We start from the raw sequence: 22,936 nt of genomic DNA, 5'->3' as shown, positions 1-22,936 counted from the left end.
GGAATGAACAAAACCTTTATATTTTGACCCCATTTTAGCTTTAACATTTCAATTTAGCCCACCGGTCACCAAATTCTTTACATAAATGAGGAAATAAATTATTTTGGAAGGGAAATTAAAATAAAAATGACTAAAGTAAACTAAATAGACTAAAATAAAATAAAATAAATCTAAAATGAAAGGTATCCATTAAAATTCAAAATAAAGAAAAATAATATAAAATAAGTTAAAAATCTTAAAAATTAAACACTTTAAATGCACAAAAATAGTGAAATAATTATATTTTTTAAATAAAGTTATCACAAGCGGATGTAAGATTCTTAGGAAAGTTCATTTTATGACTCATAACTTAGCTAATTGGTGCCTTAAGTGTAATGCCTTAAGATCTTGGCCGTTGAAGGTTAGAATCTGACGGCTTCTAGCGTGAGTTTAACTCGTTTTTTTTTTTTTTTTTTTTTCACTCTTGAAATATGGCTTTGTTAGGGGCTGAATTCTAATTTGAATTTTTAGGCTTTTTTTTTTGCATCATTTGCTTTGAAGATTCGAGTTCTCAATTCGATGTGAGATGTGACATTTTTTTTAGAGCTTTTAACTATAAAAATCTAGACCTGATAACTCAAATCGATGGAATGAACAAGACCTTTATATTTTGACCCCATTTCAACTTTAACATTTCAATTTAGCTCACCTCTCACCAAATTCATTACATAAATCAGGAAACTAATTATTTTAGAAGGGAAATTAAAATAAAAATTACTAAACTAAACTAAATAGACTAAAATAAAATAAAATAAATCTAAAATGAAAGGTATCCATTAAAATTCAAAATAAAGTAAAATAAGTTAAAATAAGTTAAAAATCTCAAAAACTAATCACTTTAAATGCACAAAAATAATAAATTTTTTTTAATAGAGTTATCACAACTAGATGTAAAATTCTGAGGACAGTTAATTTTATGACCCATAACTTAGCTAATTGGTGCCTACTTGGTGCCAATTAAGTGTAATGCATTTAGGGATATGGACATTAATGCTATCCCATCTATGTACTCTCTGATGTTTGCGAGTGGTCGCCTCCGTTTTGAGGCCTTTTGTTAAATGAATGACTATTTCACCCAATATATATATATATATATATATATATGTAATGCACTTGCTTATGAAAGTGGATATATGTCAATGTATATTGTTGACGGTAGAATTTCGTTAATAAGATTATGCCAGGTTACCTTTCGGTGTCCCGTTGGATTACCGGTCTAAAATTGTTATATTTTCGGATTTATGTAACTAACTGTTTGTTTTAGAGGTATATTGTGAAGAGTATTGATATGGTGCTTGAATGGAAGTAAAGAGACACACGAGTTTATAGTAGTTCACTCTGTAAATTAGAGCTACATCCACAGCATATAATATTTCTTTTTAGTTCTTCTCAGGTTACACAAAAAAAATCTCCTTTTTCCTCTATGGGGCTTTGCCCCCTTTTTATAGCCCACGAATTGCATGTGAATCCTTTTAAGATGGACTATCATAGGGGGTCTAATGACGGTTTCTCTCAAGTAGCCTATTATCCTACCTACCTAGACCGTAGCTTCTTAGCACCTTTTGGACTGTTCACTTATCTAATTTGTCCCATGTTATGGCTCTGCAGATCCTTTGCGATTTCCATTGGTCCGTTCCAGGCAGTTTAGAGGCTTGTAATCATTTCTTATGCTACTAACCTTTTCCAAACCCAGACACAACCTTGGGATCTCCAATTGGTCATCTCAGAGGTCTTTCTTAGGACACAGATCCATTTGCATGTGTTCTTCCTTCTGCGCCTACACTTCTTCTCAGGGCACGACCTCTATCTCGGTCGACCGTATGTAGTGTTGACGCCCTCATGAATCGCTCCTTACGGTCGACCTCTTCACCAGATGGAGGGGAAATGAGCTTTTAGGCGCCAACAACTATCTTACGTGGCAAACATAGGGCCATGTGGGGCATGGCCGTTGTCTGACGTGTCAACGCGTCTTTTTTATGCGTAGGCCTAATCCTTGTCGTCGGGTAGCTTGGCATCCATTAAGTATTGAACGAGCGGTGTCATCCAGTTTTCAGCTGCCTGAGTGGTCAGGACTTCCGCTTTCTCATCAATGGTTAGCCGCTCCAGTTCTTCAATAGGGACAACCCCTAGCATATCCGAATCCTTCGAGGACGCCAGTTTGGCTAAGGCATTGGCGTTTATGTTCTCGGCTCTTGGTACCTGTAATATCTCATAGCCTTTGAACTTTGTGAGTTCTTCCTTTACCTTTCTCAAGTATGCCCCCATCATTTCACTGCATGCCTGATATTTCTCTTTCACTTGCGTGACCACTAGCTGAGAGTCACTAAAAATGCCAAGTTTCTCAATCTTCAAGTGACTTACTAACCGCAATCCTGCAATCAGCGCCTCGTATTCAGCTTTATTGTTTGACGATTTAAATTTGAATCGCACCGCCGAAGTGATTTTATGGCCCTCTAGGCTTACTAGCATGATGCCTGCTCCTGATCCAGTTTCATTCGACGCTCCATCTACGTAGAGTTTCCACTCTATTTCCTTAATCCCTTCATCCTTCACTACCGCCGCCCTGTGGAAAAATTCTGCCATGAAATATGCGAACGTCTGTCCCTTGATTGTTATCCTCGGCATGTATTCAATGTCGAATTGGCTTAATTCTACCGACCATTTCAAGAGTCGGCCGGAGGTTTCAGGCTTATGCAATGTCTGCCCTAATGAATGGTTCGTTAGAACTCGTATTGTGTGGGCCTGAAAATAGTGCCGCAGCTTCATTGAGGCCACCATTAGTGGTGGAACTTTGGGCCGGCGGGCTGCCCGAGGCCTTAATTTTTTCAGGCTCAGGCGAGCATGCCCATATGCCGGCCCGTCCAAAGTTAAAATTCGGGCTCGGGCTCAGGTAGCCCGAATTTTGACACCACGCCGGAGCCCACAGCCGTGTAGGCGCCGTCAACCGCCGTCCGCCAGAGTTTTTTTTTTATTTTTCCTGCCAAGCCCGAATGCCCGACCCGCCCGAAGCCCAAACTACCCGAAAAAATGTTCAAAAATGCGACCATTGTGCCTGACCCAAAAATAAGCCCGAAAACCTGAATTTTGCCCAAAAGCCCGACTTGCCCGAATGCCCGAAAACCCATCCAATGGCTACTTTTTTACCCGTTGTCGCCCGAACCCACCCGAAGTGGCCCGAACCCGACCCTCAGAACTCTAACGAGCTGTTGCACCTCCATTTTTTTGAAAAAAAAATCAATTTTTTAACCCAAAAATTTCTCTATAAATACCCTCATCCTCCACACATTTTTCTCACTCAAACTCTCTCAATCCCTCTCAATTTCTCTCAATCTCTCTCAATTTCTCTCAAATCTCTTTCAAAATTTTTCCATAAACTATCACATTATCCTAAAGCTCTCTCTCTCAAATCGCTTTTACTTTTTTATAATGGATCCTTTTGGTTATAGTGATATCCCCGTTGATGCCCAACATAACATGGAAGAAGGGCAATTTCCTACTAATGAATTTGTTACGCAGGAATCTACTAATCCGAGCCCTGGTGGACATACTGGAGGTCGTGGTCGTAATGGTGGTGGGTGTGGAGGCGACGAGTGCTAGTGCGACTGCGTCTACAAGTGTTGCAACCTCTAGGAGGAAATGCAAGCGCACCTCGACATTTTGGGATCACTTCGATATAATTGATGAGATCGACAATGAAGGTAACACTAAGCATATAGCTCAGTGTAAATATTATTTATCTAAATTATAAGGTGACACTATTCACGGCACCACACACTTGAAAAGACACTCTGAAAAGTGTCTTCAAAAGCTTAGCCAATCCGAACTCTGCCAAGCACAATTATCTTTTGATCGTGCAACCGATGGTCTAACCACTTGGAAATACGATCCGCACGTAGATCGAATGGAAGTTGCACAAATGATAGCTGCTTTAGATCAACCACTTAGTTTTGTAGAGCATCCTAATTGGTAACGATATATTAAGGTTGTACATAATCCTAATGCACAATTCACTTCAAAAACTACTATTAGGAAAGATTTATTAAAATTATTTAAAAAAGAAAAAGAAGCATTAATAAACCTTTTACACTTGACTAGCGGGTGCGTTGCGTTAACGGTAGATATTTGCTCTGCCTTTGCCAATAAAGATTATTTAGCTGTAATTGGACATTACTTTAAAGGATTTAATTTTGATAAAAGAATATTAGGATTTGATTTAGATAAAAGAATAGTATTTTATATCTTAGAAGTTCATATTCATTCTATGGAAAAAAAAATTAAAAAAATATTGGTCTAAGTTGCCTTTGTTGTATGGCTTAGGTACTATTTTTTATCCTAGATTAAAATTAGAAGGTTTAGAAAGTGGTTTAGAAAATTTAGGTGAATTTTTAGGCATCAATACTAGGTTGATTTCCCTAGTCGGGCTCATCTCTTCTGCTCCCGCCGTTGGTTGGATGCATGGTGTTTTCCTCCATTTGGCTGCCTTGGTTTGCAGCGCCATTTCTTCTTCTCAAAGGCGTGATCGTTGGTTACTTCTTAGTTGTCTTGGGTCCTAAACACACGAACCAGAGATTCTAGGTTCGTTCCCCAGTGGAGTCGCCAATTGTTGACGGTGAAATTTTGTCAACAAGATTACTCCGGGTTACCTCTCGGTATTATCGGCCTAAAGTTGTTATATTTTCATATTTTTGCAACTAGCTGTTTGTTTTAGAAGTATATTGTGAACAGTATTGATATGATGCTTGAATGGAAGTAAAGAGACACACGAGTTTATAGTGGTTCACTCTGTAAATTAGAGCTACATCCACTGCATATAGTATTTCTTTTTGGTTCTTCTCAGGTTACACAAAAAAATCTCCTTTTTCCTCTCTGAAGCTTTGGCCCTTTCTATAGCCCACGAATTGCATGTGGATCCTTTTAAGATGGACTGTCACAGGGGGTCTAATGGTGGTTTCTCTGAAGTAACCTATTATCCTACTTGCCGAGACCGTAGCTTCTTAGCACCTTTTAGACTGTTCACTCATCCAATTTGTCCCCTATTACGGCTCGGCAGATCCTTTGGGATTTCCATTGGTCTGTTCCTAGCGGTTTAGGGGCTTGTAATCATTTTTTGTGCTACTGTCCTTCTCCAAACCCAAACGCAACCTTAGGATCTTCAACTTGTCACATCGGAGGTCTTTCTTGGGATGCGGACCCATTTGCCTGTGTTCTTCCTTCTGCGCCTACACTTCCTCTCGGGGTGCGGCCTCTGTCTCGATCGACCATATGTAGTTTTGACGCCCTCATGAATCGCTCCTTACAGTCGGCCTCTTCACCAGATGGAGGGAAAATGAGCTTTTAGGTGCCGACAGCTATCTGACGTGGTAAACATAGGGTCACGTGGGGCATGGCCGTTGTTCGACGTGTCAGCGCATATTTTCCTACAATATATATATATATATATATATAAATATACTGCACTTGCTTATGAAAGCGATCGATATATGTCAATATATATATATAAATATACTGCACAAAACGTAAGGTTGAGAATGACCGCGTGGAAAAAGGCCTTCGTTGGGTTCGCGGGGTCTTATAAATATCGGATCATGCTCTATAACTCATCCACAAAGGAGAATTCTAAAATTTGCAAGAATGAGCCGCTTTGATCTCAGATATAGGGTTGTTTATGGGTTGGATTGGTGCGGAGTAAGGTTTTTTCTTCTCCCATCTTAAAGGGTACGGGTTGCACATATTTAGCCCCAATAATGTTAGAAAATTTTCACAACCCAATGATGTTTGGGTTGGGTTATGGCGGTGCGGGGTGGGTTGGGTGGTCAGTTTCAATATTCAAAGAATCAAATACTCAAAATTCAATCCAACATCAAACATGAAGCAAAGTAGTTCGTCCAACATCAAACATAAAGCAAATATAAATTTGTCTTAACATAAAACAAACATAGAAGCTTAATTCAAACATGAAGAAACTAGAGAGTAGAAATGAGTTGTCTGTCTATAGTTAGATATTAAATGAGACAAGTTAGAGCGCGAGTTATGTTAGAGTGTGCAGGCCATTATAAGCTTAATTTATACCCCGTCCTAAAATTTCAGGCCAGATACTGAATGAGCCACACAAAAAAAAAATTAACATTAAAAATTACATTTTTTAAATTAAATTAGAGTAGAGTGAGTTGTGTCTGTGAGTTTACGAACAACCCTACTCAGGTGTCCAAATTTGCAAGAATGAGCGGCTTTGACCATCCATTGAGGGATCTGCGTGGAAAACTCATCCTTCGTTTGGTCCCCTCCTAAATTGATTAGGCCCGTCACACTAGGCAGTTTCCTGCGAAAACATCATTTCTACAAAAAGTTTTACACCATCGGGCCTATCATTCCTGCAAAAACCATGGGGCCCATCACGGAAAACTTTTGTGAATCTGCAAAAGCGTTTAATGAACATAGCATCCCTACAAAAGAGTTTAATGAACATAACATCCGTAAAAAAAGCGTTTAATGAACCATGGGGCCCATCACAATAGGGTAAATAGGGCCCATCTCATCACAATAGAAAACTTCTGTAAATTTTACTGTAAAAAAATTCAAATTCTAAACTCGAATCAACGAAGTGAACGGGGCCAGAATTTCCTGCAGAGCTTTTGTATGAATAGTTTGCTGCAAAAACTTGTATAAATAGAGGCAAATGCCTTTCCATAAATAGCCCCATCATACTCTTATAAGTCATCCGCACAGAAGAATTCCAAATTTGCAAAAATGAGAGGCTTTGATCTAAGATACACCATTCCAATCTTCACAAACTGGTTCAAATCCCAATCAGGAGCTCTTCCTTGGGGTTGGGATGCTTTTAGCCTTCTGAAAGATCCCAACCAAACCACTTGGACCCAGAAATGCGTCCACGTTTTCCTATTTCTCCTCCCCTCTTTCACTTCCATTACTTTGTCTCTCGCTCGTCCTGCAGCCGCCATTCGCTTCCAATTCCCGAATTTTTCTCGTCACATCGCTCTCTCACTTGTGTGTTCCCTCCTCTTTCCCCAGGCTCTTTTCTGGTTTCTGTATCCTGCTATATTGATGTTCAGCCGCTTTCTCGGTTGTGTCAATATTATCAGACTCTTTGGCGACGCTTTACCTGTTTGGAACGTGAATCTCCACATAAGTTCCAATCTTACCCATGATCAAGAAGAAACAAATATACATACGATTGAGTCAGAAGTGCCTGTGGCCCAAGTCAGTTCAGCTATTTCCCCTGAAGACGGCTACTGGGCCGAAGCCTAATGATGGGACTACTACAACCTTTTGCTTTGACCTATTACTTCATGCTTTGACCTACTACGACCTTTTGCTTTGATGGGAATTATTTTGATAGTTTAAATTATTGTACCTTCATGACATACTTTGTTAATGTATGATAGTTTCAAAAATGTTGTTGTTGTTGTTGTTATTGTTGTTGTTTTCTAGACTTGGGGTTGGCGATTTGAGTTCCAAATAAAGTTAAAAGGAGTAAATGGATCGTTATTTAGGAAATCGATTTTTGCATAATCATTTTTGGTGGTAATATTTTACAATAATTTTTAGGAACAGAATATTGTTGGTGATAAAACAACATGGAATTGATCATTAATTTGTGTGTTGGGGTAATCAACTGATCTATTTTTGGATCAAACAAACATGATTAATAAAAGAATCATTATTTACGCAATCGATTTTTGTATAATTATATTCGGTGGTAACATTTTACAAGAAGTTTTGTGAACTGGATGTTGGTGATAAAACAACATGGAATCGATCATTAATTTGTGTATTGGGTAATAAATTGATCTATTTTTTGATCAAACAATCATGATTAATAAAAGGATCGTTATTTAGGCAATCAATTTTTTCAAACATTTTCCAAATATTAGATCTATTATGCGTTTGACTAATGTTTAATTAGATCTATTTTGAAAGGTACAAATAAAAAAATAATATTTAAAATAAAAAAATAATATTTAAAGATTAATAATAATTTATTGTATTATAAAATTTTGTAAAAACAGTTCATCAATTTAAGTTTTTAATAATTTTATTACAATTAAAAATTTTATTTAATTTTTTTATTATAATTAAAAATTTTCACACAAAATTACGTTCATATTTAAATCGGCGAATCAGGCCAAAAACTCCCTTAACTAAAAGCTTCAGTAGTTTGCTTCACAGACAAAATCAGAAGGGAAACTGAAGCAGAAGAACCTACTTTTCTTTCTTTTTGAAACTCGCCGAGAAATCTTCTCGGAGACGCCTCTATTTCCGATCATGGATTTCCCCGAACAAGACGTCGATATCTTCGGCGAAGAGCACGAAGACGACCAAGACAAGGACGACACCAGACACGGCAACCGCTCCTCCTCCCCGTCGTCGCCGTCGTCCTCATCGGCGGCCTCTTCGTCGTCCTCGTCGTCGGCGGCGGCTTCATCGTCGTCTAACGGCAGCGACGGCGGCGATCAGAGTAGCAGCGGCGGAAGCGCCAGTGAAGGAGAGGAGGGGAATGGAGAGGAGGTCGACAGTATCAACAACAACAATAGCAACAGTGATAGGTCTCACTATGCCTACGAAGAAGAGAAGGATCTATTTGGCTCAGATAACGAGGATTACTGCAAAACCCTAGCCACTAGTCCTTACCCGATTCCTGGTAAATTTCTTGTCCATTTCTTGTGGATGATTCTCTGGTTGGTAAAGGTTTCAATTCTTCGTTTTTGGGGCGAACAAATGGTCTATTCCTTTGTCTCCATATTTAGGGTTTTGACTTCTTTGCGGTGGTGGTTTTGTTAATTGTAGCTTTTTTTTTTTTTTTTTGGGGGTTAATTTCTCTTGTATCTTTTAGTAATTTGTTGCTTAGCTGAATTTCCTTCCTTCTTGTCTTTTGACTATTGTAAGCTCAAAAAATGTTTAATATGCTATTTCTTTTTAGGAATTTATTGTTAATTTGTAGGTCTTAATGCTTAATTTGACTAGAATTATTACTATGAAGACGTACTTGCATGAGTAGTGTAAGGGCCCATTCACTTCGTTGATTCGAGTTTGTAATTCGAGTTAAGATGTGATTTTGTGTGAGGGATTTTTACTGTAGCAAAAAAGTTAGATGTGACTGTTTCTGAGAGCTTTTTACTGTAACAAAACTCGAATTCTAAACTCGAATCGGCGAAATGAACGGGGCCTTAATCTTGAAATTCCCTTTAAACTGATTGTATTTTCAGGTAGTGTACTTTAATTGCACTTCATTGAAAATTTGTCTTTGTTAATGAGACTGTTCTTAATGCTTAATCTGGCTAGAATTATTACTATTAAGATGACGTTGCTGTAAACATGATAATTGATATTGGGCATTTTTAGTCTCAATATTCTCCTTGATTTAATTATGTTTCTAATTAGTTTGTTGGTTGCAGTTTACTGGAAAATGATTTTTTTTCTTTCCCTCAGAATCTAAATTTTGCTTTACAATTCAGTTTTGCCTGTGATACGCAACAATAACAACCCTGGTAGAGGGAATTTTGGTCGTGGTCGATGGCATCAAAATGATAGAGGAGCAGGCCTACTTCCCCGACCCGGGCCTTATCCTCAGAGGCAGAACTTTGGTTATGGTTCAAAGTTCTCTAATCCTCGTCATGATGAACGCTTTGTTTCAGAATTAAAACTTTCAAAAAGTGAAGAAACATTATCAAGAAAATGTATTGCTTTTCAGGAAGTAAGTCGAGTGTTTTCTTATTCCATTTTCTTTTGTTCTTTCTTTGAGTATCATTTTGTGTGCTTTGGTTTTCCAATCATGGACATATCCACTCAATTCTATCTTGCTATTGTCTTTCATTGAATGGCTGAGGCAAGGTATGTTATTTGTCATTAGTGGTAGGGTTATATTTACAAAATTCATATATCCCTTATGTGGCAACTTGTTTTTAAAAACTACAATAGGACCTTACATGTTTATTAGCTACTTTTTGGTAAATCATATTTGGGAACTTGGTCCCTGCCTTGTAAATTATTCTCTCCTGTTATTTACCTGAATATTTTGCTGACAAGCTAATTTTATCCAATAGCCATGTGAAGTTGCGTGTTATAGTCGGGTAGAAGGTGGTGATGTCTTCTTTGATGATCGCAGCTTGGTAAGAGTATTTTTATTGATGTGCTGCCTCATCTATGCTGACTGCATATTTATTACAATCTTCTGCTGAATGTGAGCATTTTCACATGGATCCTTCCTCATTTCAGAGGCTTTTCAAGCGGCTTATTACTGAAGACGTTGGAGCTGATCTTAATCAGGGTTTTGATACTTTTATTGAGAAAAAAGGTACAAACTATGTCTGGAGGATGCCACAAACTTTTAGGCTAATGAGATATGAAAAAGTTTAACATACAGAAAAAAAGATTCATTTTTTATCTTTGCATATGCATTCCCTTGGGGTTATGCATGTGAGGTGCTGATATTTGCAGGCAACCCTGTGTTTTTTCCTCTAAACCAGAATTGGGATCGCAAGGTTTTGGTGACCTTCTTGCCTGCATAAGAGACAAAAATATTCCACTTCAAAACATTCATTTTGTGGTGCGACACTAATTTATCTTATGTTTTTTTTTTTTTCTTTCATTACTTAATAATTTATTGGTTATTGATAAGTTTTTTCTTTTGTTGTGTGTTGACAGACTTTCCGTAACAACCTTAATAAGGTAGTCGCCAATTCCTTATCAAATTCTTACTGACTTTATTTTATTCCATAGTTTTGGTGGATAACTTCCACAAATTGTGAATCTATATTGGACATTTTGTTTTTCTAGTTATGTAAGGAGAATGTATTTTTTTTAAGTTTCTAGATAAGAAACCAATTCTTCAATGGATCATTGAGTGACTTATGTTTGGTGATAGTCGCAAGTTACTGATAAAGTATTTTGATTCCTTTACGTAGGATTAAGATATAGGGATTTCAAATAGAGAAAAGCCGTTTTTCTGTATGATATTTTAAGATGAGGAGTCCATAAAAGAAACACGGAAGAGAGAGAGAGTGACTTTTGTGTAACTTTAAAATTGGGCGATTGTTTTTACTTGCTAAACAGCATCTTATAGTAACTACTCTATTTTTTGCAGATACTGGCAACTGCCTATATTCGTCATGAGCCATGGGAGATGGGAGTGCACAAAAGGAATGGAGTTGTATATCTGGATGTTCATAAATTACCAGAAAGACCACAAAGCGAGTTAGAACGCCGAAGGTACTGGACTTTCACATATCCTTAAGAAATGGCTCCCCGTGATACTGCATGTTATTAGGGTGTTAATTTCAACGACTATGAAATCATTGTTGTATTGAATCTATATAGAAAGCTCAAGTGGAAGTTAAAAGTAACAAGGGAGCGAGTAGGAAACTGCTGTCATTATCATATCAACAAAACTACGAAATCAATGCTGTATTGAGTTTAGGAAGATGAAATTATTAAGTGTAAGTACTGTATAGCAAACTTCTATCTTATATATGGGAGTCATATGAGTACCATAATTTGAGATCTGTAGCAATTGTTGAGCGATATTTTAGGCAGACTTTGTTGCTAACCTCCCAGACATTTCTTGTTCATTACCCTTATTTCTTTTATGTTTAATCACAAATGTATTGTGATCTACATAATCTTGTCTTTTCAATATAGATGTTATTGGGGATACTGTTTTGAGAGCCTTGCCACTGAAGATCCAAGAAGAGCTGATGGAGAAGGAATACATCATGTTGATGCCAATGTTGAATATTGTTCTGTAATTAAAACAAAACTAGGGGCTCATCGTATTCTGATGGGTGCCGAAATGGATTGCTGTGATTCAACTGATGATGGAAGGAGATTTTATGTTGAGTTAAAGACAAATCGTGAGGTTGTTAAACAGTTTATCTCAGTGTATTATTCCCTGTTTCCTGTGTTCTTCAGGTTGCCAGTCTCTCACCATATGACAACTGATCGTTTGCGAGTATTGCTTTCTTTGCAGTTGGATTATCATACTGAGGAAAGATACGAGAGGGAAAAACTTCTCAGGATCTGGGTATGTGTGTTTTTCCGTAATGTTATGGGTCATATTCTATATTAGGCTTTTGTTGTGTATCTTCTTATTTATCTGTTACTTTCTCTCATCTTTACAGTTCCTAACTTGCCTTTTTTTTTTCTTTGGTATTTTTTTAACTACAGATTCAATCGTTCTTAGCTGGCGTCTCTTATATTGTTATTGGATTTAGGTACTTTCGCGTTTTTACTGGATGGACTACTGTACGCATATACAGAACATCGATTGTAATTGAATGTCATATGAATCAAAAAAATGGTTTGGTGAGGTTTGTTAGGGAGAGGGATAAAACATCAGTTCTTTCCATATCTTCACCAACTGCTTTTCACAATCTTCGCAATGGTCAATATCATCGCTCTCATCTTACTTTGAGCTCCCAACCGCCAGGCCAACCCACACAGTGAACATTTGAGAATTAATTTCTATTCATAAATTTTTGTTCAGTTGAGAAGATGTCTTGGTTTTGTGCAGAGATGATAGGGGCCGACTTGTGCGCACGGAGAGACTTAGAACCAAAGATGTAACGCAGAGAGTGAAAATGAAGAACTATTGGCAGGTATTTTTCTGCAAATTACTGCAAATTGTATGTACATCAAGCTACCAACATTACTCTTTCTTCTTCCTTCCCTGCTTCAAAATTGTTGGATTTGGTCTCCACCACTTTGGTTCTCTGAAGTGATTACAAAAACAGGAAGGATAATCATTGATTGGTTTTACTAATTGGATTCCTACGACACACCAAAAATCGTTTGGTTTAATCTTGAAGAGAATCTCTCTCATGATTGGTTTTACTAATTAGAGACTAGAAGTTATCCTAGTCTCTCTCTTTCTCAGAGACCAAGATGTCACGCGTAGAATGAAATAAAACTCATCACTTTTGTTAGTTATTCAAGCTAATCTCCGTCCCTCCCTCTCTGTCCCTTCCTCTCTCGCGCTCTCACTCTTTTCCTCAGATAGGTGGATGTCACTTGCGCATAGAATCGAATTATTCGTTTTATTTTAAAGTTATTCGTGTTGTGATTATTACTAATAATAAATGGTGAATATAGAATATGTTAAACTGGTTTGCAGGGAGGAGTTTGCCTAGCATTTGCTGATGAGGTGTTGTGCTGGCTCTATGGAACAGTTAAAGAGAGTGAGTTTCTTATTCTTAATTTCTACTTTTCTCCAATCTACATTAAAAAACCATAGATAATTTTATAGGAGCTTACCATAGAAATGCTTGTTAGAAGAGTTTTACAAATTGTTGTATTAGCTTAATTCTCTTTCCTATTTTCACCAATTAACGTGGATAAACATATTTTTGGATCGTTATTAATATTACAACTGTCTGTTTTCAGATGAGAATTACATATTGCAGTTCGCTCCGCCTTTCAACCGTCTAGAGCTTCTTCAAGCCCAATCTTGCCCGGAAGAGATAACTAACCATGTTGAGCAACTGTAAAGTAGTAGTTCTCTGATATTTCTTACTTAAATCAATTACAGATAGGAGGGGTTTAGGGTTAAATTATTTAAACCCCAATTTGCTTTGATAAGAATTTCATACCATTATAGTTGGTCAGTTGATCGATCTCATCCAAAATAATATCCTTTTTGATGATGATGAGAATTATATCTTACTTTTAGCATCTTTTGTGTTCTGCTATTTTCTAAGACCATCTCCGTTATAAATAATAATGTCAATTTATATTTAGCATTAAAAAATGTGATATGATATGTCATTTTTTTTGTTCCAATACATAATAATATTTGAAATGTTAAATTTATTTTTTACTATAATTATTAAGTTTTAAAAGTTGTAAAAATAAATTTTTATGTTATGTTTAGTGAGAAATTTATCACAATATAATATGAGAAATTTAATACAACAAATAACATTGTATTGGAGTGTTTTTAACACTTAAATATTAAATTTACAATTGATAAATTAATTATAATATTGTATTAAAAATGTTCTAATGGGATAAAATTATTTTGATAGTGTTATAACAAAATATGCTCTTAGTATAATGTATTTTTAATAATATTAAAATAGTATGTTTTTTTGGTATCTTGAGGTCAATTTTTGTGAGTAAATTGTCATTTTTACCCTTTTTATAAATTAAATATAAACCAATAATTTTTCTAAAAAAAGTCTGAAAACAAATAAAAAATAAAAAATAAATCGTATTCTATTGAATTTAAAAAAAAAAAATAGAAAAACAAGATCAAAGTGGATTCCGCCACCTTCACCCTCGTCGTCCTCAACCCCGACGTCGATGCCCAGATCTCGTCGCCCCACCCTTATCGTCCTCAACCTCACCCAACCGGTCGGTGCGCAGATCGCGCTGCCCCCAATCTGTCATTGAAGACATCACAGGCGAGGCGAAAAGGTGGGTTCCGAGACCCGCACTCGCGACCCAGCTGCAGTGAAAAGGCGGGCAAAAGCCACCGAAGCCGATGGTTCATGGGTCGCAAGACCCATCCACGACGAGAGACGATTTGTACATCGCAATAGACCCACCTTCGGTGCCCCCTGAAGCTCCCTCCGACTGCATCTCCTCTAGCCCACATCTAAACAAAGTTAAAAGTTTCTGCACATCAAGAAGTTTCTGAACATCATTAGTGGTCGACGGGCAATGAGATAATTGAGCAGTGTGATAGATTTGGTTTTTGAATTGATTTTGGTCTTTTTTTTTTTTTGTACCGATCTGTACGGGAAGGAGGGGGAAGATCTGATAAATTTTCTGGTTTGAGACCTTTTTTTCCCCAAAGAATCTGAGTTTTGAGTTTGAGATTTGGAAAGGCGTTTGTTTTTTTGTTTTTCAAATATTTTATTTTTTTTAGAAGATCAAAATATGAATTTAAAATTTTTAAAATATTTTGTTGTAAAGTTGTAAAATTGTAAAATTTTAGATAATCTTAACAAATATTTTTTAAAAGTACATGAATTAATATTTTTATCATTTATTTTTAATTTATAATATTTTTAATTAAATAATTACACTAATTAAAAAATATTTATTAAAAATAAAAGATAAATGCTCAGACTTATACACTTTAAATTTTTTTAGTTTGTAATTAATTAAATATAAGAGTACAAATGACATTTTATGTTCCAAACAAGAGTCTCATATACTTAGAAGATATTTTATAAAATATGAAGGTACTATTTTAATATTTTAAAAAACACAAAGTACTAAAAGCATGTTTTGTCATAACATAGAGTACTAAAATAATTTTATTTATTTTTTCTAATTATATTGATGGAGAAATGAGAGAATTTTTTGCCCGTTCACTTCGCTGATTCGAGTTTGTAATTTGAGTTGAGATGTGATTTTATGTGAGAGCTTTTTACTGTAACAAAAAGGTTAGATATGACTGTTTCTGAGAATTTTTTACTGTAATAAAACTTAAATTTTAAACTCGAATCGGCGAAGTGAAAGAAGCCTTTTCATGTTCTTTTAATTCTTGGTTCAGACAATGAAACATGAAAATTAACAACAATTGTTTTCTTTCAATAATTGGGGAGATTAAAGAGAGAGCTCACAGATACAAAAGTACTTAAAAGTTTATTTGTACGTTTTGTTGGTTCGAATCACAACTCAAATTTTTGCTACAATATTTCTTTAATGAAAATTTAAATTTAACTTTTTATGTGCAGTGTTTTCTCTCACGTAATTTTTCTTTTCAACTCAAGTTAAAAACTCAAATTAGATAATTAAATACGGTTGTGTCTTTTTTCTTTACGCTTCATCTACCGTATCAAACAAAATAGAATCGTACAATTTTCTCAAAATTCTATTGATTAAAAGATTGCTGGATCATGCTTCAAACTCGTTTGTGTATTAATTAATATAGTATGAGTTGTAATCTTTTTATTAATAGATGCAATTTTACTCATTAATTAACGTGTGATAATATTTTAAACATCAAACAATATAAAACTTAAAATTTAAGAACGCTTTGTTTTTTATTCTATCCACTTGGTGTGAGCTGAAAGGAAAATTTAACAGTGTTTACTGTCGATGTAAAAATAATATTTCTATTAATGAATCGAACGAGTAAAATTAACAATCATGGGATTTTTGATATGTGAAGCAAGCAGATATCCTATAAGTATATAAAAAAAGAGAAGAAATAGGCACGTGTCAATTGATCTGCCTGCTTATCTTCGTGTTTTCGTGCTTTTTTATTTTCCCCCACTTTCAATCTTTTTGGGAGTAATGATTCTTTTTTCTCCGGTTTCAGATCTGATTTCTTTTTTACTTTCGTTATTTTATTATTTTTTTTTTTTGGTACGATTCCTTTGAGAAAACTTTTATCAAGTTATTATTTTCTATCTAGCTCTCTCTCGATCAATACTGGACACAGAAACGTTTGTAGCCTAATTTTAATAATTTGAAAATATCAATCACCAAGGATTAGATGAAAAGTTGAACATATTAATTAATAACAAATAAATGTTAAAATTTGGCACAAAAATTTACTAAGAAGTAAGAAGTATAGTATATGTTAAATTTAACACCACAAATAATATAGCAGTGGTGAGTAAATTTCTTGCCCAAATGTTAAATTTAATTTAACATGGCATTAGATATGCTTTTATTGTGAATGAAAGCTTCCATCAAATGTGAAGTTTATTTTGCAATTGGATTTTAGAGGTGATTATTGCTTTTTTTACTGTCTTTTTTTTTTTTTTGAAACTATATATTGAAAGTAGAATGAAGATGATGACGTTCATGTCGTTTTTTTTTTAAACTATATATTGAAAGTAGAATGAAGATGATGATGTTCATGTCGTTTTGAGTGATTCACACCCCATTTTTTACTCTCCACGCACTTTTTTTTGTCATTTTATTTAGGGTCTTTTTGTAATAAAAATTTTTAATTTAAGAGGGATGCAGAGAGTAAAAAAGAATATGCGTATAGAATCATCCTCTTTTTTTTTTTTTTTATCTTGAAAACTAGATAACTAAATTGATGGAGGCAAATCACAGAACAATTGCAATTTTCCCCTCACTTTTTTAACGACAATGTTTTTAGACTTTAAATAAATAAATAAATAAATAATCAGATTGTGTTGTTCAGTTGAGATATGCTATTATTTTTCCTTCTATATAATAATACTTTAGATTTTATTTTTTCTTTTCAATTTTCTTAACCATTTTATTCCTCTTAAAATTCTCATATAACATCCATACGCTACATGATGCCAGAAAATAAACAGGTTATTAACCGAGTGGTCAAAACCATACATTTTAAAGATGTCATTGTAGTTAGATGCTTACAATTAAACGTCGAGAAACAAAATAAGGCAAATGCATATCCTTAAAAGCCATGAGTTTTAATAGCCCAAATATAAGGTAACTAAAACAATAAGAGGATCATATCCAATGCAATGTCAAACTAGAAAACCACTCTTTAAAGCATGTTACTTTTTGTAATAATTTAGCATATATTACGCCGAGTGTTATGTTTAGCATCAAGTATAACCATGCTAAATTATAATATTTAATTGTTATTGCAATATTTATTCACTTTTTAAATTTAATCATTACAACATTATTATTTTTAAATTATTTTACAATTAAACGTTTATTTTTACAAGTTGCAAATTGTAGAATAAACATAGGGCCCATTTCGGTCATGTTTTGAACATAAAAATTTGAATAAAAACTTAAATTTTATGTGATAAAACAGTGTAACAAAAAGATTTAAAAAGTAATTTAAAGTTATGAAACAAATGTGTGGAATAGCATTATGTGTAAACGCACAAAATAAAATAACATATAAAATATGCCATTTTTTTGCCAAATATGACTTTGGGATAAATATTTGAATTGAGCATTGATGTAATGATTAATGAGAGTTTTATTAAAGAAAAAAGAATTATTCTCATTGGTACTTTTTAAATTTTGAGCTCATTTTTATTTTATTTTTTAAACTTTGAAAGCGTTGCCCCCTGAATTTTTGAATTTATCCCACTTAACTTTTTTGTAAAGATTTTTTTTATTTAAAAAAAAAAAAAGATTAAGTATAATCATTTAATTTTATATGTTTGTTTTTAATAGAAATTTAAATAAAAAGACTATGTGATTACGTTATTTTTTTTAATATCTTTTAATAAAAACTACAATAAAATGAATTAAGTGTAAATAATTTAAAATTTAAAGAGTAAATTAAAAAATTTTAAAATTTAAAAGGTAAATTGGTAAAAACCCTAAAATTTAGTGACACAAATAATCAAAATAGAAAAAAAGAAAAGGGAAAAGACGTTATGAGAAGACACGTGACACTCACGTGACTATCAAGCGTTGAACTCCATCATCACCGCCCGGGATACCCTTTATCCGTGCGTTCTTCGCGAGTTACGATGTAATACTTGAGAGTTCCGGCGAAGTGGAAACTGGAAGTAATCAACCACACGCTGAGAGTTTTCCTGAGAAGGAAAGAGAGAGAATCGAAGCCATGGAAAGCATAGCCGAGAGGCTTTCTTTAATGGAGGACCTTTACTTTCCTCGAGCTCTCCAACCCACCGCCATTAATCCTTCCCAGCGCAAGCTCATCCTAACCGACCTCCTCTCCCGCGACGTCGCCGTTTTCTTAGGTAACCATTCATCTATTTTTGCAATCTCTAGTATAGTAGCTTTCTTTTGACTGTTTAGGCCTAGCTTCTGTTTGGTATCCGAGAAAGAGGAGGACGGGATAAAGAGGAAGGGAAAACGAAAGAAACTTTTTATCTCTAATGTGTTGCGCTAAGGTCGAACCACAATTTGTTCTGAGACTTCTTTTGGTGGTCTTCAGTTTATTCTGTGCTTATTTTTGTTTGATTGTTGTGCTTTGCTTGGAAAATTGAAAATGGGAAGATGAATTGGACCCTGTAGATTTTGATTTTCTATGTTATGCCGAATTAGGGTTATCTATCTGCTTTAGAGTTGGACTTATTTGATTGGTCATTTTTGTTCTCAGAATCCCAGGCAATTGAATAAGAATATCAAATTTCTTTTATTTTTTGGCATTTCTACAATTAATTCTTTCACCTTATGAACTAGACCATGAAATATTGTACTTCCTTTCCAATTTTTGTATCCAACAGTCTTTGAATAATTTTCAACTTTAACGAACACCCATTTCCCTTGACTTGATGAAGAACGCTATGGATCGAAATTAACATCCGAAGAGCTTCTGGAATTTGATAAGCACAAAGACAATTATGAGGTTAATTGGCATTTGAATCGTCTGAGAAGGATAATGAGTCCAACATCTGACGAGTTGCGGTCGAAATCGGTGATGGTGAAGAATCGGAGGCGCGCCTACCTGGATAAATTGATATGTGACGGAAATTACTTCTCTGAGGACGCAATGAGGGAGAGAGAGCCGTATTTGCATCATGAGTATGTAGGCAAGTTTCAGGATCTGAGTGGCAGGAACATGGTACGACCAGGGGAAAGGTGGTCAGAGACTTTGTTGAGAAGAGCAGAAGAAGCGATTTTGGTTGCGAAGATTAGAGGGGAGCAGCAGAGGTTGGGTGTTGCTGAGAGTGACTGGGTTGGTAATGAGAGAAACCAGCAAGAAGAAGAGGAGGAGGAGGAAGAAGAACAAGAGGAGGAGGAGGAAGAAGAAGAAGAACAAGAGGCAAATGAAGGTTCAAAATCTACAGAGGTAACTATCCATTGTTGTTGTGTACGAAATAATGCACACGCACGCACATTCCATCATGTATGGTAGAATGAAAGTCTTCATTAGTATTATTTTATTATTATTATTTTCTCTCAACGGTACGTCCTCGGACATATTCTTGATGTCAAGCATCAAGGAACTGAATTCTTTCACATATTCCCTCACCGTGCCAGTATGCTTCAATTTCTTGAGTGAGTCTCCTTGGAGAAGAAGGCTCCGACAAGAGTGATTGCGCCAATTCATTCATTAAAGAAAGATTAGCGCTTGCTAATTATAAGAGTGTCATACTCAATCAACCTTAATAGACGAAATATTCTTATTATGTTAATGTCAATTGAATTAATGTTATTAGCTGTGAATTTGAACTTTTTGGTATTTTCCGTTTCTTTGGATGATATGATGGGTCAATTATTTGCTTTATTGGTTCTAACGGTGGCAGCTGCGGAATCTACTATTGGGTTACCCATTTTCGTTATTACTTTCCGAGTCCGAGGGACTATTGCTGTAGAATTTATTAATAGCATTCAAGGTTAAAGATGACTCCTAGAGAATTACCAAAATACGAAGTTCTCTTCTTTCTTTTTTTTTTGACTTGGTTGGCAGGGTCAAGGCCTTTCTCGCTGGGCGAGCGCATCCGATGAAAAAGTCCTTTCCTAAACGTTCAGTTGTTGAAAAATAGAGATAAGCTTTCAAAATGAGATTGACTTCCACGAATATATAGGCTAGAAAGATGCTATTTGCTGCTATTCTATCTATTTGTGCATTAAGTTCGAAGAAGATCTCAATCTATAATGAAGAAATGATAGTAGCGAGTCGGAAGAGTTTAGGTAATACTTTCAAAGTGACTCTCGACGGGAGAATCCAAGCTATTCAGGAAGAATTGCAGCAATTCCTCAATCCTAACGAAGTAGTTCTTCTGGAATCCAATGAACAACAATGATTACTTAGGATCAGTTTGCAAATTTGTGGCACCGTAGTAGAATCATTACCAATGGCACGCTGTGCGCCTAAGTGCGAAAAGACAGTGCAAGCTTTGTTATGCCGAAACCTAAATGTTAAGTCAGCAACACTTCCAAATGCCACTTCTTCCCGTCGCATCCGTCTTCAGGACGATCTAGTCACAGGGTTTCACTTTCTAATTTTGGTTCATATATTTGAAAATTACTGAGCCTTCTTTGGAGTTTCTCTCTTATCACGTGTTTTACACAACACAAAAGGACTTGCTAAGTTGGTATTATTCTATTAAGTTTATAGCAGTAGTTCAACCTGGTCCGTACTTTTGTATATTCATCTATCATTCTCCTCAGTCCTCACATCTTAACTCAAGAAATTCCTTGATCTTTTCGTGTACTTGTCACATTAATTCTTAAATTTTGCTTTAAAGTTCTTGTATCTTGTAGACATTCGTAGTGGATCTCTCTTGCTACTGCCGTAATGTCTTTTGTATCGACTCATAGTGTGATTCTCCTTTGTCGCCTACAGATGCCTTTGGATCATCACAGTGCGAGCAGCGGTCCCCAATCCGCCACAGCAGTGCGCAGTGAGCGACCATTGTTATCTGATGCAGAGATGCAAGATCAGATGGACCAATTTACCTACATCATGCAGCAGAAGTTTCTATTAGGGGAAGATTCCGAGTATTTAGACTATTCGAAAATAGACAATGACGAGACTTTGGATGATCACTGGCAGAGGGAAGCCAACCATGATGCGGAGGACAAGTACTTTGCTGAAGATTAAGAAGAGTGGAAGCTACTTAGCTAGATGGACCAATTCATAATCCTCTTTGTTTACTAGAGTTTTAACCATGTTTAAGTATAATTGACTGTAATTAAGTACTTGTTAGTAGCTCTCTGTAAATGTCATCTTGGCAGCATTTTGTTTTTAGTTGTTTGCTGGGAATCATTTAAAAAGCTCATACATAAATCTAGTATGGCGTGGCTTCTGCTTTTTGTATTCTACAGAATTAGTTGTGAAAAAGTGACCAATTTGCCAAAACCATAAAGGAGGATAAAACGACCCAAAATGAGAATCCGGTAGATTATGCCATATGCTTAAAAAATATTCATGCAAGTGGTATTTTATTCTTGTTTCAGCCTTGTAAATATTAAGACCAATTTCTTATACCTACACGAGATTTTTAAGAAGCCATTGAGTGGGAGATTATTGGCATGTTAACGCCATATCTTTATGTTTTATTCTTGTTCTCTAATGATTGTCATAAGTTGCACAATTTGGTATCACATCTCGGTTTTTATTTCAAGTCGTTGTTGATGATTTGTGAACGTTGAAATCCACAGGTCAATTTTTGTAAGTAAATGGTAATATGATTTAGTCAGCAAGTTAAAATTCCTTTCTAACTATCTAATTATTTCGTTCGAACTTCTAAAATGGTCTTCTAGTAACATGCAAATCGGAGTCTAATGATTCATGGCTAGGAGCTCATGAGACGTCAAATACTTTTGCCGCTTTCAACCTGAATTTGTATGGATTTAGTATACACCAAAAATGGTATTAAATTGTCTTATTTTCAAGTAGAGGACAAAGGAAGGGTACAAGAGAATGAAATAAGAACAAAGGAAAGATACAATTCTAATTATCAAAAGGATTTCTTTTTTTTTTTTTAACTCCTTTTATTTTAGGAAATTGTGGCCATGTATGGAAACAATACCCTAATGATACAAGTTATAACGAATTTTTAATTATCAAATCACACAAACTTATTGAGAATTTTACAATAAGATGCGAAAAAAGATTTCCGAGGTCATGTTTGTAAAACTATATATGTATTCCTTTTTAAAAAAAAAATAAAAACTATATATGTATCAAAATTTGTCAATTTTTTATTTTAATTTGATTTGATCATATATAATATTGAGAAACATGCACCATTAGAGGAGTATCTTATTGTAGAAAGCTTCTAAAATTATACTTGGCTTAGAAAAACATGGTAAATTGATGAAACTCGATAATGAAAATATTTATGGCCTACCGGTAAGGGAATCCTATCATATTATTATTTCCCTTGTTTTCATTTTCAAAATTAAATCCACCTCAAAAGACAATTACAAGTAGGGAACACGGGATTAAATCGTTGACTAACAATATTGTTCCTTGGCATGGTGCTTCTCAATTGGCCCCCTATTGAAAATTATTGTGAATTTTTTTTTTTTTTATATA

At 35.1% G+C, this 22,936-nt stretch overlaps 2 protein-coding genes across 3 annotated transcripts; both read left to right on the top strand.

Annotated features, from left to right (window-relative positions):
* Positions 1 to 8,182: 8,182 nt before the first annotated feature.
* LOC21406144 (decapping nuclease DXO homolog, chloroplastic) lies at positions 8,183 to 13,719 on the top strand. 2 transcript variants are annotated; one of them, XM_024174887.1, is made up of 13 exons: positions 8,183 to 8,698; positions 9,513 to 9,751; positions 10,101 to 10,166; positions 10,273 to 10,351; positions 10,524 to 10,603; positions 10,702 to 10,725; positions 11,141 to 11,265; positions 11,695 to 11,911; positions 12,023 to 12,076; positions 12,220 to 12,266; positions 12,566 to 12,650; positions 13,166 to 13,229; positions 13,435 to 13,719. In XM_024174887.1, the coding sequence occupies exons 1-13, from the start codon at positions 8,323 to 8,325 to the stop codon at positions 13,536 to 13,538; spliced, it is 1,560 nt and encodes a 519-aa protein (XP_024030655.1). In that variant the 5' UTR covers positions 8,183 to 8,322; the 3' UTR covers positions 13,539 to 13,719. The 2 variants fall into 2 exon arrangements, with proteins under 2 accessions (XP_024030655.1, XP_024030656.1); XM_024174888.1 differs by lacking the exon at positions 11,695 to 11,911 and having other exon boundaries at positions 11,965 to 12,076.
* Positions 13,720 to 18,394: 4,675 nt separating this feature from the next.
* LOC21406143 (coiled-coil domain-containing protein 97) lies at positions 18,395 to 21,719 on the top strand (the record flags this gene model as incomplete). The annotated part of the gene is made up of 3 exons (XM_010112242.2): positions 18,395 to 18,683; positions 19,227 to 19,738; positions 21,239 to 21,719. Coding segments are annotated over 3 exons (1,059 nt in total), but the record flags the coding sequence as incomplete, so codon positions are not given.
* Positions 21,720 to 22,936: the final 1,217 nt, after the last annotated feature.

This window comes from Morus notabilis, unplaced genomic scaffold (genome assembly GCF_000414095.1).
Source record: "Morus notabilis unplaced genomic scaffold, ASM41409v2 Scaffold135, whole genome shotgun sequence".
Classification (NCBI taxonomy): Eukaryota; Viridiplantae; Streptophyta; class Magnoliopsida; order Rosales; family Moraceae; genus Morus; species Morus notabilis.
The sequence above is the reverse complement of the archived record's forward strand: the minus strand, read 5'-3'. Positions and strand labels throughout refer to the sequence as shown.